General features: G+C 55.8%; 1 protein-coding gene across 1 annotated transcript in view; it reads right to left on the reverse strand.

Annotated features, from left to right (window-relative positions):
- Positions 1 to 534: 534 nt before the first annotated feature.
- Positions 535 to 16,225, reverse strand: part of Il21r (interleukin 21 receptor) — a 30,346-nt gene continuing 14,655 nt past the window's right edge. The window contains exons 2-9 of the mRNA XM_020181976.2: positions 14,463 to 14,526; positions 11,129 to 11,231; positions 9,305 to 9,501; positions 7,608 to 7,762; positions 6,711 to 6,888; positions 5,843 to 5,945; positions 4,785 to 4,869; positions 535 to 3,309 (exon numbers count right to left, since the gene is read on the reverse strand). Of these exons, the coding sequence (XP_020037565.1) occupies positions 2,581 to 3,309; positions 4,785 to 4,869; positions 5,843 to 5,945; positions 6,711 to 6,888; positions 7,608 to 7,762; positions 9,305 to 9,501; positions 11,129 to 11,231; positions 14,463 to 14,511 (1,599 nt within the window). The 5' untranslated portion in view covers positions 14,512 to 14,526 and the 3' untranslated portion in view covers positions 535 to 2,580. The remainder of the gene's footprint in view (positions 3,310 to 4,784; positions 4,870 to 5,842; positions 5,946 to 6,710; positions 6,889 to 7,607; positions 7,763 to 9,304; positions 9,502 to 11,128; positions 11,232 to 14,462; positions 14,527 to 16,225) is intronic.

Here is a 16,225-nt window from a genome sequence, read left to right on the forward strand (position 1 = left end):
CCAGTGTTTGCAAGGAGATTTCTACCTCTGCATCTGGCCCCTTCCAGCAGCGCAAGGTAAGCAAGGGCTGGAATGGGGTCAGGAGAGCAGAGCCCAGGTGCTGACTCTGACCAGACTTCGGCAGGTCACTGGCCCATTCTGGCTTTTTCATCATCTGTCCAGTTGATAGCCTGCAGGAGGCAGAGGCTGGGTGAAGAGTGGACCCAGCATCCAGCAGAAGGTGTGCCTTGGAGTCCCCTTTTCAGAGTGTCACTTAAAATTCAGCTCTGGACTTGTGACAAGGGCCCTCAGTGCTCCCTGGCTCTCAGTGGCACCTCCAGCCCTTCCCTGGAGTAGCTGTTGCCCCGCCCTTTCCAAAGTCCAACGAACACCCACCCGCCCCCCCCCCCCCCCGCCCGAGGTCCCTGCCCCCGTGCTGCCTCTTGCTGGGGCAGCCCATGGTGACATGTCCTTCTCAACTCGGAGTTCAGAGATGTCAGGTTCACAAGCTTGAAACTGGCTGCGGTGGGTGGAAGAACACACCGTGGAGATCAATTGATGCTACAAACCAGGCTTTATTAAGTGCCTACTGTGTGCCGACTGGGAATTAAGCGGTGACAAGAAAAGCTGTCGCCCTGTGGAGCTCACTTGGGCCATCTGCCACCTCTGCCTGACACCTGTCCAGCTGTCCCTCCACCCAGCCGTTCTTCCTTCATGCTTCTCGCCATCCTTGCATCCCTCTACTTGTCCACCCTCCCTCCAACCAGCTAGATGGTCCAACTTTTGGCACCCACGTTCATGAGCTACATCCCCCTCAAAGACAGAGCTGGCAAGCTGTCATGCTTGCCCTAAACCAGACCCCCGGCCTGGCCTCTGTCCCAAGCTTCCCTCCTCTCCATACCCCGGTGTATGTCTGTGTGCTGGAGAGCTGAGCTGGTTTTCTGGGGAGCCCTCAGCTCAGGTGACACCAGCAGGTGGCTTCCACCCCAAGAAGGTGTGAAAACCACACACAGACACCTGGGCCCAAGTGTCTCTGGGGTGCAGGTGGGGGTGTGCTGCCCACACTTGCAGGAGCTGTGGTTTCTGTCTCTTGTGCCCCTCAGAGCCTCACACACCCTGATCTTAGGCACACAGCCCCGCTACTAAAAACCACCAGCGTTCTAGAACGTTCCAGCTCACACATTCCCTCAGCAAAGTCTCTCTGCTCTCCAGAGGTGTTCTGGGGAAACTCCCAGCCCTATGCTGCCTGGAACAAAGACAGGAGAGTGCCGGGGAGGACACTGGGCCCAGATGGGTCCCGGCCAGGGAACCCACAGCCTCCTGGGCTGATCAGGCTGCTACCTCTACCTTGCTTGGCAGTACAGCTACTCTTGTACCAAGCTGGTGTTCCGCAGGGCACTGCCTGAAGAAGAAGCGTGTACTTAGCTCCGTGGTTCACATTTCCACAGGTCCCAAGACGTTCTGGGGAGCATCCTGACTCCCCACGTTCCCAGGATGAATAAAGAAGAAGCCAGGAGTGAATGGGGTGCAGGGGTGGGAGAGCGCTGGAGTGTTGGGGTTTGTTCCTGTCCCTTCCTCTAGGTGTCTTCTGTCCACCGTGACTCCCAGAGGAGTCCCAGTGGAGGACACGGAGCTCCACTAAAATATCCCCGATGCCTGACTTATGCTTGGTTGCTTGATAAATATTTTTTGGGTAGAGAGCAGAAGCCAGAAAAAGAAACCTCGGCTGGTGGGGGCTGTTTCTGGGAGACAAGGCTGAGTGGTTTGAAGGCTGGAAACCCCCAAGTGTCCCTCCACAGCGGGGACACCCTCTAGGTGCCCAGGCTGCTGGTGTGGGCTGTTTTCTCCCCCTGCCACCTCCCACGTGCACCTCTGTCCTGGAAGGCTACAGAAGGCAGAAAGCTGGTGTTCATGGAGGAGCCACTGGGGGTGGCACACTGTGAGAAGTTGACTTGCTGAGTTCCTGGGTCAGACTATGCCATCCCCACTGTCCAGACAAGGAAGCTGGCGCAGGGACTGGATGTGACTTGTCTCAGGTTGCATAGACTCAGAGCTGGGACTCAGACAGACCTATGTCCCTGGGCCCCCCAAATCTTCCCACCTGTAGGGTCACTGTGGGCTCACTCTGCCCTGTCCCCTTCTTGATGAGAGGTGGCAGGAACTGTCTAGACTTCTTTGGCTCCTGGGGGACCGGGCTTGGTATCTGCCATGGGCAATGCCCTGTCTGCAACAGCCTGGCCCAGCCTCCCCTAAAGTGGCCCACAGCTGTCCCCACCCTCCGCCATGTGCCCTCAAGGGAGGGAGCTGTGATCTTGTCTGACAGTCACCCTTGCTGCTCACACTCGTGCACAGGAGGAGCTGATGCAGGCAGACACAGCACAGCAGTGCGTGGCCACGCTCCCCGTCCATGGGCACACGTATTGCTGGTGTGCGTGGGCATGTCAGCACACACCCAAGCCACACACACAGACACACTGTAAACATCAGACTCAGAGACCAAGCAAGAGACCCAACATCATGGCTTCTTCACATCACAGCCAGGTGACTGTCTCTGGCTAGTGGCCCAGTGACGTGGCCAGCTCTGGACAGCCATCAGCCTTGCTAGCTGGCCTGGGGCCCTAGGCCTGCAGGTGGGGGTGGCCTGAGCACCCACTGGCGGATGTAGCTTCTTGGGGGCCCTTCATCTGAAGTGCCTGCAAAGTCACATTCCACAGGGCTACCACAGTCCGAGCCCGCAAAGCCACTGTCAAAGGTGTCCATGTCCAGGCCTGCTGGGGGAGAGCCCGCCTCGCTCTCAGAGACCCCAGCTGAGGGCCCACCTGCCCAAGGCGGCCTCGAGGCCCAGTCCTCATCCTCAGCAAGAGGCAACTTCAGGAGGCCATCCAGCCTGGGGCCACCTGCCGAGACACAGCCGCAGGAGAGGAATGTGGGCCCTGTGCCCAAGAGCAGGGCCTCTGGGCCAGGGCCAGGCTCCAGGCTAGCATCTAGGTTCAGGGCTGGGTAGCCGTCATCCCCACAGGTGCAAGGACAGGCACATGGTCCCTCTGCGTCCTTTACGGTCACTGTGTCGATGGAGACCATGCCATACGGCCGGTCCTTCTCCTCACTGTAGGAGGCTGAGCCCCCTAGGCTGCCAGCTGCAGATGGGGCTAGGCCCCAGGAGCCTGGCTCCGGTGCCCCGTCACTCTCCAGCAGGTCCGCTGGCTCTGGCAGCCCCTTGGCTGGAGCCTTCAATGGAGGGCAGTCATACGTCTGTAGGGCCAAGGCTACGGCTGGGCTCCCAGGCCCCAGATCCAGGCTGGAGGCACTGAAGGGGGCTCCGACCCACTTCTGTGAGAGAGGAACAAAGATGGAGTCACGGGGGTGGGAAGTGGACAGATAGAGCCAAAGACAGAGACAGACACATGGACAAAGAGATAAGCTGGAGACAGCAAGAGGGAAGGGACAGAGAGAAAAGAGTTAGGACCATAGTGTGTCTAGTGCACCCCCCCCCATCCCTTCCCCATTCTGTACCTCCGTGACCCCACCTGCAGTAGGGGCTGGCTGCCCTCAGGTGCCTGCTCAGATACCCAATGGCGTGGGCTCACGCCTTTGGAGTACAGAGCAAGACTCCCGAGTGTTGGGGACATGGTGCAGGGGTCCCCTGACCCCTGGTGTACTTCCTCTTTGACAAGTCTCGTGCTCTTGCTATGTGTCCCCCTTAGAGTGGACACTCAGCCAGGACAGAAGTCTCTGTTCATGGCTGCGTTTCCAGTGTCTGGCATACAGTAGGTGCACATTAATGCTTGTGGACTAAATGGATGGGAGGAGCAATCACTAGCGTCGACAGCAGCCCTTAAGCCTTCAGCTCCTTCCCTCCTTCACCTGCCAGTCCTAGCTATGACACAGAGCCTGCATCCAGCCGGCAGGGACAGTCCCTGAGAGCAGACGCCTCTTAGTTCTGAGCAGACCCCACTCAGAAAACCTAGCTCAGAGCCACCGTGTGCCACCACCCCTGATTTGTATTTTCTTCTTAGCTGTGTGACCTTAAGTTAGTTCCCTGCCTTCTCTGTGCCTGTTTCCTCATCTATGAAATGGACCCACCCAGGCAGTACCATACGATTGAGTTAACGACAGGAAGCTCCTGACAGAGGGTGCTGGGAAGAACTGATAAAATTAACACAAAATAGATGTGGTATTTGCGCTGCAGGGAGAAGAAAAGGGTGGGTTGGAGACCAAACTCTGTCTCGGGAACCTCACCCTCCTTCGGGGTCTTGGGTGTGGGGCCCCACCCCACAGGGGTGCTTTGAGCGTGGGAGGCGGTGGTGCTAGGCAGACAGCAGGAGCACAATCAATACTTTAATAGTCTGACTTCCAGGCTGGGCTGGAGCAGGGGCACTGCCCCCACCTGTCACCACATCCTCTCTGCCCCCACCCCCAGTCCTCCTGGGTGTTGAGCAGACACCCTGAGGGTGGCAACAGGTGGCTGGGGCTGAGTACATCATGGGCGGGGCCAGCACCTCTCAGAGCTCTCTCCCTCCCTCCTGCAGAACAGACACTGACGGAAAACCCAGGGTCCCCTTGTGCCTCGGGGGCCCAGGCTCACCCCTCCCTCGGTGTGGCTCCTTGGGCTGGGAGCATGTCCATGGTCTTGTCGAAGCTCTGTACCCCAGGTATCTCTGTCTGCAGCTTGCAGCCAGGGAAACTGAGGCTGGGTGCTCTGGCCCACAGAGCAGGGCTGGGGTTTTGGAGTGGGGTGGGGTGGGGTGGGGTGGGACTCTAGAGAAAGCAAGAGGCCCAGAGGGCTCATGCCAGGGTGGGCTTACCTTGAAGTCCCCACCATGGCCCTCGTACAGTGACTGGAAGAAGCGCTCTGGGCTGGGCACTGGTGCCCACAGTCTCTTCCACAGCCTGTGAGGACAGAGGGGTGAGGACCCCCTGGCAACCATAGGGTGGCTTGGCTTCCCACACAAACACCCCACACACTCCTTTGTCCCTGCAGGAGAATCAACACCTTCCCCAGCCCGGGCACCTCCCCTCCCCCAACCAGGGCCTCAGTTTCCACATCTGTAAATGGGAGCTGTGAGTCTCTCTCAGCTTCTGGTAGATGCGTGGAGCCCGCGGCCCCACAGTCTATTGCATTCAGGCAAATGCAGCCCCTTGAGCCTCACCTTCCTACACCAGGGGTGGGCAGAGAGCCAGCTCCTCAGGCCAGGGAGGGCTCAACGAGGGGACCCCGCACCTGCGCTGCAGAGGCCACGTGTGACTGGCATCCTCCCACCCCCGCCAGGGTCTCTGCCTCTCTTTATCTTAGCGTTGGTTGAAAAGCAAAAAGTGCTGGGTGCTGAGCCCTGTGTACAGGCTGGCTGCTGTAGTTCCCAGCCCAGCCGGCCACAGCCTCAGCTTCGGCCAGTGTGGCTGCCCTTTCTTTCTCTCAATGGCACAGAAAGCCCACACATAAAACGGACCAGATGAAACCCTCCAGTTCAGGCAGAGGGGCTAGGGAGGGCTGGAGGATCACATCAGCTCCTCCACCCGCTCCTGGCAGCCCTCAGGCCTCAAGGCTCAAAATTCATTGGACAAGGTCCCAGCAGGGGTGAAGAACGCAAGGTTGTAATCCCTCCTATTCACTTCATAGCTGTGTGACTTTGGGCAAGTTTGTGACTGCTCTGTGCCCTAATTCTCCCCATTGTAAAATGGAGGTAACTGTGGTGTCTCAGGCTCATAGATTGGGCTGCTAGGAGAGTGAAATGAGTGCTCTGCACAATGTCTGGTGTGCGGTTATTAATGTCACCATTGTCCCCAACCCTGGAGGAGGGTCTTGCTTGAGAGGCTATAGTCTAAGCTGGTCCCTTCCCTGCCCCCCCTGAGCCCCTGAACTCACCTCCAAGGCAGGTGGATCTTCAGGCCCAGGAAGATAATAAGGATGGGCATCACGAAGACCAAAGGCAACAGCAGCAGAAGGGGATCCCAGCCTGCCTTGGGCTCTGCAGAGAAAGCAAACTGTGAGTCTCACTGAACCAACCTCTCCCAAAGGCCACACGGGGCGGGCGTGGGAGGAAACCTGCCTGGGGTGGAGGAGGAAGGGAGGGATCTGGGTTCAGATTCTGCTCTCACTCTGCTATAGTGTTATCTGGAATGTCCTCAAAGGCCCATGTATTGTACGTTTGTGACACTATTGGGAGATGATGGAGGCTTTAGAAGGTGGGGACAAGTGGGAGGGAGTTAGGTTATTGGGGGCATGCCCTTGAAGGTGACATTGACACCCTGCTCCATTCTCTCTTTCTTTGCATCCCATCTAGCCTGATGTGAGCAAGCCTCCTCTGTCATGAGCTTCCACCATGATGACTGGGCTGGCACAGGCCCAAAGTAACAGGGCCAAGGGAACATGGGACAAACCCACTGAAACTGTGAGCCAAGGTAAATTTTTCCTTCCTGAAGGTGATTATCTCAGGTTCTTTGCTACAGTGACTAAGACCCCTCCCCCACCCCCCGGGCAGTGACATCATCTCTCTGAGCCTTAATTTTCTCATCTGCTAAACAGGGACAATGATCCTCGCTTCAGAATTAGGAGGGCCAAATGTCCAGGTGAGGAAGCAGCCGGCACCCAGCTCAGGGCCTGGTGAGCTGGGGCCCAGAAATGTTGAATGGCCACTGCTGGCAATGAATGACTAAAGACGCTCCTCAGAAATCTCAAGGCCCAGGGTGACTGGACCAGAATAGGAGGAGGGTCCCTTCAGCTTCACACCTACCTTCCACCTGAGTCTGGAAGGTGACTGGTTCACTCCACTCGCTCCAGGTCCCCCGGAAGGAGGTGCCAGGCTGGGGCCCTGCCCGCACCTGTAGTGTGTAGGTCGAGCCTTTGTGAAACTCCCCAGGGAGAAGGGAGACACTTCTGGAGTCCACTGAGATCAGCTTTGTCACTGGACTCTGTCAGGACAGAAGGATGCCCTGGTCAGGGGGTCACCCAGGCCAGCCCTTGCCTCCAGCAGACCCCCTCCCCCCAGTCAAAGGGACTGATGTCCCTTCTCCAGCAGGAGTCAGGACACCCAAGCAGGGCCAGCATAGAGCTCTTGGCACTGCCTGGCTCACAGTGGTGACAGGTAACAAGCTTCCTTTGGTTTCTCTTTGGGTCCGGCTCACCCATTCTCAGTCCTGGTGGCAGACCCTCCTTGCAGGGACTAAGAATGTGTCAGGAGTGACCGAGGGCACTACAGGGCATCATTCCCTACAAGTCTCCCACACAGTGGTGACCTGGGGATTCTGTGACAGCTGGGGACCATGTCCATGGACATATGGACATCTGTTTCTGCCAGCATGTTGACATCCTCAACGGTGGACCTTTCTGGAAATCTTCAACCTAGTTATCTTATCAGTGGCTACTTTGCAAGTCTCCACTCAGAATGCTCCAAACGAGGGCATTTGTGGAACCTCCCTTGGGGCCATCCTAATGGTGAGATCATTTCAGAGCCCTTCAGCTGCAGTGGTCACTCTGGGACTTCCCAACAGCCGACCCTCATGCAAAGGGTGCCTCTGCATCCTTTGTATTTGAAACAATGGCCCCTCTCACCCTGGATCCTCTAACGACTGGTATTTCTGGAACTTTCCAACCATGGCCATTCTGAGCAAGTGGAAATGTTCCCACTCACCAGTGCCCAGGGGTCTCCGAGGTCCCGGTACTGCAGCTGGTACCACAGCTTGCCTCTCAGTGCATAGAAGGCAGGGTCCTCGTAATCAGAGCGCCAGGAGACGTTATAGTGTCCCGAGAAGGTCACGGTCACATTGTAAGGTGGAGCTGGTTTGACTTCAAGGAAAAAGCCAAAAAGAAAACGGATGAGACTCGGGCCCCATCCTTGACAACATCAGGATTAGTGCTGAGTGACAGAGTGCCAAGCACTCCTGCCCCTGGGCCTTGGTTTACTTAGACTACATCTGGGTACAAGCTCAGGGGCGGGCAGACGACAGCAACCCTGAAGTAGGTTTGGGATGTGTGGAAAAATATAGGGCGCCCCCAAGGGTGCCTCAAGGGGACAGCCAGGACTCAGGCCCAGCCCATGCAGGGGAGCAAGAATGCAGACCAGAGTTTTCCATGTTTTCTAGAAAGAAAATTAAAACCCAACAAAACACAAAACCTAGAAGTCCTGATTATTGGGTGAAATCTCTCATTTGAAAGTTAACTTCTAATACCAACATTTTCTAAGCAACGTGTCTTGCTAGATCCATTCATTTTTTCATTTCAGTTCTAAGGGGAGGTATCCATGTCCAGGCGTGGAGGCCATGTGGTTTGTCATCCCAGCTCTCGGGAGACTGAGGCAGGAGGATTGGGAATTCAAGGCCCCCCCCTGGGGTCTGTAGCAAGACCCTATGTCAACGACACAAAGAAGGGGTGCCTTTTCCACCTTAGGCTGCAGCAGGACCACTTGTGTCTTATACTCACAAGAAGCTTCTGAGTCTCCCTTGGAGTCCCAAAAGGTCAGTTTGTTAATTTGACAAGTGCTGATCTGACTGAGGCCTGCCATGGCCAACTCTGTTCTAGGAGCCACCAGCACAGACTGCAGCAGGGGGCAAAGGCTGTGGCCCAAAGAACTAAGCCCAGAGGGAAAGGCACCACGCCTGACTGAGAGGTGACATCTTATGGGGACAGATTTGCTATAGTTGTTGGTTGGTCTGAGTTGTTGATGGGCCTTCTGGGCTGAAATCCTTCTGAATCCACCTGTCATCCAGGGCAGACTGAGGCCTGGGCTGGGTCCCTCGTGGCCTGGGCTGGGTGGTGAGGACGGGGCAAGGATCCAGATGAATTGGGAGACTTGCAGGGTGTGGGGGCTCAGAAGGAGGGTTGCTCGGTCCAGGAAGGTCCTGGAGAGAGAAACAAGCCCCTACCTGCCACCCCTCTGAGCCCTGCTGTCCTCAGGCCTTGGGAGAGAGGGGCTAGCGGGTGGCAAACCCTGATGTCCGTGACTGTCCCCCAACCCATGAGCCACAGGACCAGGGCAGAGGGCAGAGGGAGGAATGGGACACATTTCCCTCAGAAAGGTGGGGTGCACGTGTGGGTGACCTTGCCACACCTGGACCCACGTGGCTGTGAGTGGGTGAGTGTGAGTGAGTGTGAGAGGGGCCTTGGTGTCCCTGACATACAGGTAGTACCCTTCTACCCTCTGCTGCCTTTCTTAGGGGTTAAGGTCCACATCTAATATCAACCCATCACATTTGAGTGAAAAGTAGTGTGTCTAAAAGGCAGCTCTCTGAGGGCAGGCCGGCTCTCATGGAGTAGAGAGTGCCCTGGAGGGCAGGCAGTGTGGCGCCCAGCCCCACCTGCTTCTCCTCGCCCGGGGTCCAGGGTACTCACTGCTCTCAGCCAGCATAAAGCTGCCACACTCCTGGGAGTCACCAGACTGGTCCGTCATGTTGATACTAAAAATGTCGTCAGCCATGAAGGGGAACACATCCATGTGACATGTGTACCGGGCGTGGGTGGCGTTGTGGCTGGACCTGTGGAGGCTGCAGGAGATGACCTCGTCCTCCAGTTCTTCATGCTGGTCTTGCCTTCAAGGACAGAGTGGCCAGTCACGGATGGAGGCCAGGGGACCAGGACAGGTGCCCAAAGCACAGGGTGGAGCTTGAGGTGGGACTGGGGCTCACCTGGACCAAGCAGCCCTTTCCCAGGATAGGGTCCGCTCCCTGGCAGCGTCCCGATTGGACTGCGTCCACCCTCAGCTTGCACACCTCGGAGGGACCAGGAACTCACTACCTCAACCTGGCAACCACTCTCAGCTTTGACATTTGGGCCATTCTTGCTTGGACAGAGCCTAAATCTGCCTGCCAGTTCCAATGACTGGACCGCTGTCCTGTGGGAAGGGGCTGAACATTTGGGGTCTCCTGCCCTCTTTCTTCATGTCTGACATCCACCAGATACCCATTAGAGCCTGGACCAGCGGCTGAGGCAAAAGCCACATGAACCTCATTCTGGGTAACCTTCAGGAAGCCAGTGAGACAAATGTTCTGACTTTTTAAATCGCACTGGGCAGAAGTGATGGGCCTTGAAGTATATATAGGAGTTCACCAGATACTTATTTCTCTGCCTACATGCTCAGTGTGTGAATATAACTGCACTCCAGGGCCAATATGAATACATGGACTCAGTTCTTTACTAAACTTACTGGAATATAAACTTCTGTTGAATAAATTCTTTCCACATCTCCAGCCTGGACCACTGCAATGGCTTCCTGGAGGTGTCCTTACCTTTCCCACTGCCCTTGAACTCTACACAGGGGATCTTTAAGCATCCTTGTCATCTTCTCTTAAAATTCTCCCAACGCTAACGTCTGGCCCCACCTCCCCCTTGCCATCTTTGATTATTATTCTCCCTAATTCTGGTTCCCCCAGCTCTGGTCACTCACCTCCTCACTTCTTCCAACTCACCAGCTCTGCCCCCTCGGGGCTTTGCATTGCGTGTCTGCTGAAAGCCCAGCTCATTGGCTGCCTCTTCCCACCCAGAAAGGCCCCCAATAGCCATCCAGAGCCTCGCTGTCACCAGGAGCACCTCTGCTTGTCAAGCTGTGTTTATTGCCCCCCCACCCCACACTGCCCCTCTGCACCTGCTCCAAGACACCTGGGGCCTCTTTGTCACTGAGCCCTGCTGGCCCCTGTACCTACAACATAACATGCCTGGCAGGAACTTGACTCAGTGGATACGGAAGGAAAGGTTCTTTATCCTGAGCTGAGCCTGGGCTCAGGAGAACACACTGTTTGTGTGACCTTGACGCTCATCTGGAAAATGGAGGAACAGCTGTGAGGGTGAGGGTGGGAAGTGATGGATCCTCCATGTAAGGTAGGGGGCAGAGGCCTGGCACCCACTAGGCACTTGGAGGATCCTGTGGCAGGACAGCCCAAGGTCCCAAAGCCACAGTCAGCCTGCAGGGGGAGAGAGAGCTGCCCTGGGGCTCCCAGTTAGGTACTCTTGGCAACTCCTGTGACCTGCATGCTTGCCTGTGAGTGGGTGCCATGGCTTCTGGCTCAGAGTCTAGCATGACATCGCTGAGCAAGTCCCCGAGAAGTGGCTGCTGTTTTGTTTATTGCTAAACTTCCTGGGTAGCACACAGTAGGTCAGTCCCTCCTCAGTCCTCCAGGCTCCCTGGGACATCCCCAGGGCCAGCAGAGTCCAGCCACTTACCAGGTGAGGGTGAGTGTGCGGGGGTGGGGGGTCCACGTTTCCAGGACACAGGTGACCGTCCAGAGGTAATCGGTGTAGCAGGAGAGGTCTGGGCAGCCCCAGCCTGGAGGGGTGGGAGAGACGCCTTGGTAGGGGGCTGGCTGGGGGGCTGGACCAGCCGGGGCAGACTCTCAGGGATGGCACAAATGAGGATGAGGGGCCTAAGACTGGGGCACAGCGGTCTTTGTCACCTGTAAGTGCCAACGTTTCAAGGCTACTATGGAGATGAGGCACTCCTGACTGTGAAATAGAGTAACTAAGCTGTCTCCACCTGACATCACCCTAGGACCTGATATCTGGTCACCAGGTTGCGGTTCCTCCTTCAGGACATCCTAGGCAGGGTGGTACATCTTGACTCCCCAGCGGCAGGTGGATGGAGCCAGCACAAACCTGCACATCTCTCAAGAGGACCAGGATCCCACAAGGCCACCAAGAGCCATGCTGATGCTGCCCGACCCCCTGAGGAGGGGGAGCCCGAGAGGTGCCACAGGACCAGGCTGGTGAAGTGGGAAGAACTTGTAGGAGGAAGAACGTGGGAGAACGAGATGGCTTTGCACACGTGCAGATCTGCATTCTCCTAGCACCACTGCCACCAAGAGGTCCAACCCAGCACCCTCTTATCAGGTGACCTCTACCTCCAAAAGGCTCCCTACGCCCTCCGTTCTAAATCCCAGTGCAACCTTTGCTGAACTTTGCTTCAGTGTTTGACAAACGTGATTGTTTCACATTTGCTTTGTGAAGTCACATGCTGATCTCTCCCACCATTTACTAGAAACTTGTTCCCCTTTTCAGTGGATTTGTTTTCAATGGCCTCTTCCTACTTTTCCCTGACTAATGAACAACCACAAGGGGGTGGCGCTTTCCCTTCCTGGGTGTCACCCTGGGTCCCCGAGAACCGTTTTTTGCTGGTGGCATCTTTCATCCCTGCTGTACAGATGAGAACACTGGGGTTCCCAGGCTAGACCACAGCTCTTGGGTCTCCCTTGGTCTGGGCTGCTGAGATTCGCACCCAGGACAGGCTGAGCTTAGCCCAGGCCGTTCTTCCTGTACCCCATCCACATGTGTGGCAGACACTGCCAATGTGTCACAGCACTTTCTCCCCACAGCCTCAGAGTCCTTCTCAACACAGTTCCCCAGGCAGCTTCTCCTCGGGGCCGAGGGTGGAAACAGATTTGTTCCAGGAAGGGCCTCCTTGGGAACTCATGGGGCAAGTCAGGGGATCAGGGGGCAAGTCCAAGCACTCAGCTGATGTGGGCAGCCTCAGGCTGCAGAACTCACCAGTGACCATGTCTTCTCTGGTCTTTTGGTTTTTGGTTTTCTTTTTTGGTGGTACTGGGATTTGAACTTGAGGCCTCATTCTTGTTAGACAGGTGGCTCTGCCACTTGAGCCACTCCACCAGCCCTTTTTTATGATGGTTTTTTTTTCGACATAGGGTCTCGGGAACTATTTCCCCAGGGCTGGCTTTGAACCGCGATCCTGATCTCTGCCTCTTAAGTAGCTGGGATTACAGGCATGAGCCACCAGTGCCCAGCTTCTCTAAGTTTAGAATCTTGCCTGGTGGGAATCCAGGGACAGGAAGAGGAGCTACTATCCCTAGCCAGGCTCAAGGTACCAAGGGACAGCTTGGATTGATTGATTGATTGATTGATTGATTTTTTTGGGTGGGGGGAGGTGCTTGGAGTGGATCCCAGGGCCTCATGCATGCTAGGCAAGCTCTCTACTACTGAGTTACACCCCAGCTCTTGTCCCCAAATACAGTGGACCTCAGCAGCCACTGAGGTGGCCTTGCGGGTGACAGGGTGTGAGCAAGCCACTCAGTCCCAGTCCCCTGGCAACAACCCATGTGCCCAGGAAGCAGCCAAGGTCCACGAGCAGCCGTGCCCATTCCTAGCACAGTGACAGTGGACACAGGACTCAACCTGCTCCCTGTCTCATAAGCAGCAGATGCTGGTGCCCCCAGGTGTTCTGAGGTCACACCTAGCCTGCCCACGCTGCCTGCAGGTGGAGTCAGTAATAGCTGCAAGGCAGGTGATAGGGCTGTGGGAAGGCTTGGGTGTTTGTGTCTTCCCCACGCACGTGTTGGGCCTCTGTCCTCCTTGAGTTAGTGTTAAGAGGACGGTCCATTCTGGGGTAGTGAAACCATGAGACAAGATCACCCAGACTGGATTAGCAGCTCCTATAAGTGGGAGGGACCCAGTGTTGACCCCTCCTCCGTGGAAGACACACAGCGTGCTGGGCACTATATTAGAAGTAGAGGCTGGACCTCACTTGACCTTGAACCTGCAGCCTCAGAACTGGGAAGTGCACATGTCTGTTGCTTACATTTTGTTTTAGCAGCACAGTGAAACCAAGTCAGGCCAGGAAAGCCAGGTGTGGCTCCCAGCTCTGCCTTTCTCCCACTGTGTGTCTGTGGGCTTGCTCTCATCCTTCCTGAGCCTAGGTTTCTCAACTGAAATCCGGGCATTTTGCAGTGTGGACCTTGAGGGGCTGTTGGGAGGACCTGGTGAGATGGTGCTCAGGGTTCAAAAGACAGCAGGGGCTTCGTATCCATTCCCAGGGTGCAGAGCCAAGGTGGGACCAGAACCAGCACACCTGGTGTGCTGCTCACCACGCAGAAAGGGAAAAGAATATCCCACCATCTGTTACTGGCAGGAGCTATTTGAGGCGTTGGGTCTTTTGGTAAAAACCAGAACAAATGGTCCTGAGTCAGCAGAGCGTGGTCCAGTTCCCCTCTGCGCCCTCTGAATGCCGCCTCCTGTGGGAAGGGCTCTCAGCCCTAGGCGGCATGCCCTCCACAGGGTTCCTGGCTTGCCAGCTCTCATCTCTGCCACCTTGGCCCTCCAAGGGTCGCCTGCAGGGCCTCAGCAAATTTGTCTCCGTCTCCCTTTCCTGTAAGGGGCCGGGAGTGGAGCACCAGGGCTTACCAGTGATTATAAAAAAAACAGAAGTTAGACTAAAGACAGGGCTTCCTCCTGCTGAGAGCTGGGAGCCAGCCAAGGCAGACAGCTGTCTGTGGAAAGAAAGGAAGGCTGGCATATCTTGTCTTCCCGGGGGAGGTCAAGACTCAAGCCCATGGCGACCTGAGACTCCTGTGTCCCACTCTAAATGGAGCTCTTTGATTGTCTGGGTGTTGTATCTGTGTCAAGTGGATGGGGCCATAGATTCTGGGTCACTGTCCTCTAGCCCTTTCCAGAGCCCTTAAGGTCAGCCTGGCCCCTGCTCAGCTTTGCCGGGGTGGATGGTGGGAGTAAAAGGGAGCCCTGCCCACCCTCAAACCACGGGGCAGCTACTTACCACCCTGGAGCACGAGCAGGAACACGGGTGCTGCCCAGCCACGCTGCATGCTGGGTCCCCGAGCCTATGAGAGACACAGCACGAGGGTGAGTCCAGCCTCCTTCCTCCTCAGCCTCTCTGGGCAGACTTGTTGCAGTCTCGTGTCTGTCTCCAAAACCAAGAGTCTGGGGCCCCGTGGAGGACACCCAGGGATTTCTGCCCCTTCAAAATGTCTGCTTCCCTCCGCTTGTTTCTTCCATTTTCTTCCTGCCCCCTTGGCACAGACATGATTTAGGGGCTGGCTTCCTCCATGCTCTACAGAGCGGGCCCTGGATCCAGGCCTGGCTAAACCAAGGATCCCACTTCTGAGAAAGCACCCTGGCCAGCCACAGGGATTAGAAGAGGGGATGGACATGAATCCAGGTGAGGCTAATGAGAGCCTGCCCATTGGCCAGGGATTCTCTCTCTCTCATTCTCATTCTCATTCTCTCTCTCTCTCTCTCTCTCTCTCTCTCTCTCTCTCTCTTTCTGAAAATACTGGGGTATAGCTATCCAGGGTCTCCACAGCAGCATTTGAGAAACTGGATGCAGCCATAACTGATGTCCACTTCTGGACCATTCGTTTACTTGAACCAAAAAACTCTTTTGCTCCACTGTGCTGAATTCTATTTCTGCTGCTTGCCACCAAAGGTACCTGGTAAAGGAAAGGAGGAAAGGGCCCAGAATCTAAGCCCGAGGCCCTTCTCTGACACCTCCTGCTTTCTGACCTCAGTTACCGTCTCTGAAATGGGAGCAATTCTACACCTGTGCCTGGCTGCAGGGAAGTCAGCACGTGGGGCAGCAGATGTGCAGTGTTTGCAAGCTGTAACAGCTGTCCTGGGGCACAGGTCCCACCCCTGCTGGCCAGCTGCCCTGACTAACACCCCCATCTCCCAAGCACCCAGGCCCATTGTGCCTCCACCTTTGCACAGGCCAGGCCTCTCCCTGAACAACCAGCCCCTCCCATCTCTCAGACACTACCTTCTTGGCTCTCCTGCTCCATCCCTGACACCAGGCTAGAATGTTCCAGAAGTCCTGATGCCCACTTCTCACCTCCAGGGTTCTCATAGTTCTGTTATCTACCTGCTATTTATCTTTATCTTGTCTCTTATTTTTTTTTTTTTTGCTCCAACAATGTGTATCAGAAGAAAATATGGTAGCACTGTGTTTTGTCTCTAACAGCAACAGCTAATGAGGATGAAACAGAGAGGCATTGGGTACCATGCTGGGTAACACACATGCAGAGCAGGCCTGCCTCGGTTCAGTTCCCAGCACTGACAGCTGTGGACTTAGGGCAGTTACCAAACTTGCTGGGCCCCAGGGCTGCTATAAAGTGGAGATAATAATGACAGTCCTTGGGGGAATTTGTCAATACTTGTAAAGCATTTGGAACAGTGTCAGGCATATAGTAGACGAGAGGTAAGTTTCTTAAACAAAACAATCAACTTACCATAAAACTAAGTGGAATGCAGGTGCAGTGGCCTAAACCTGTAACTCTAGCTACTCAGAAGGTGGAGATCAGGAGGATTACCATTTGAGATTAGCAAATGCTTCTCTGTCACCCCCTCCTTATACTCCACCAGCACCATGTGGGACTCATCCATCCCTCTGCCCCCTCTGCCAGAAGCCACCTGTCTGTGGGTTCCCACTTAGGCACCAGCCACCTGCACCCCAGATGCGGACCCCACCACCAGGTGTGGTTCCTAAAAGGAAGGACAAAGTCATCTTCTTGCTACCCTTCAGCA

Source organism: Castor canadensis, chromosome 17 (assembly GCF_047511655.1).
Source record: "Castor canadensis chromosome 17, mCasCan1.hap1v2, whole genome shotgun sequence".
Taxonomy (NCBI): domain Eukaryota; kingdom Metazoa; phylum Chordata; class Mammalia; order Rodentia; family Castoridae; genus Castor; species Castor canadensis.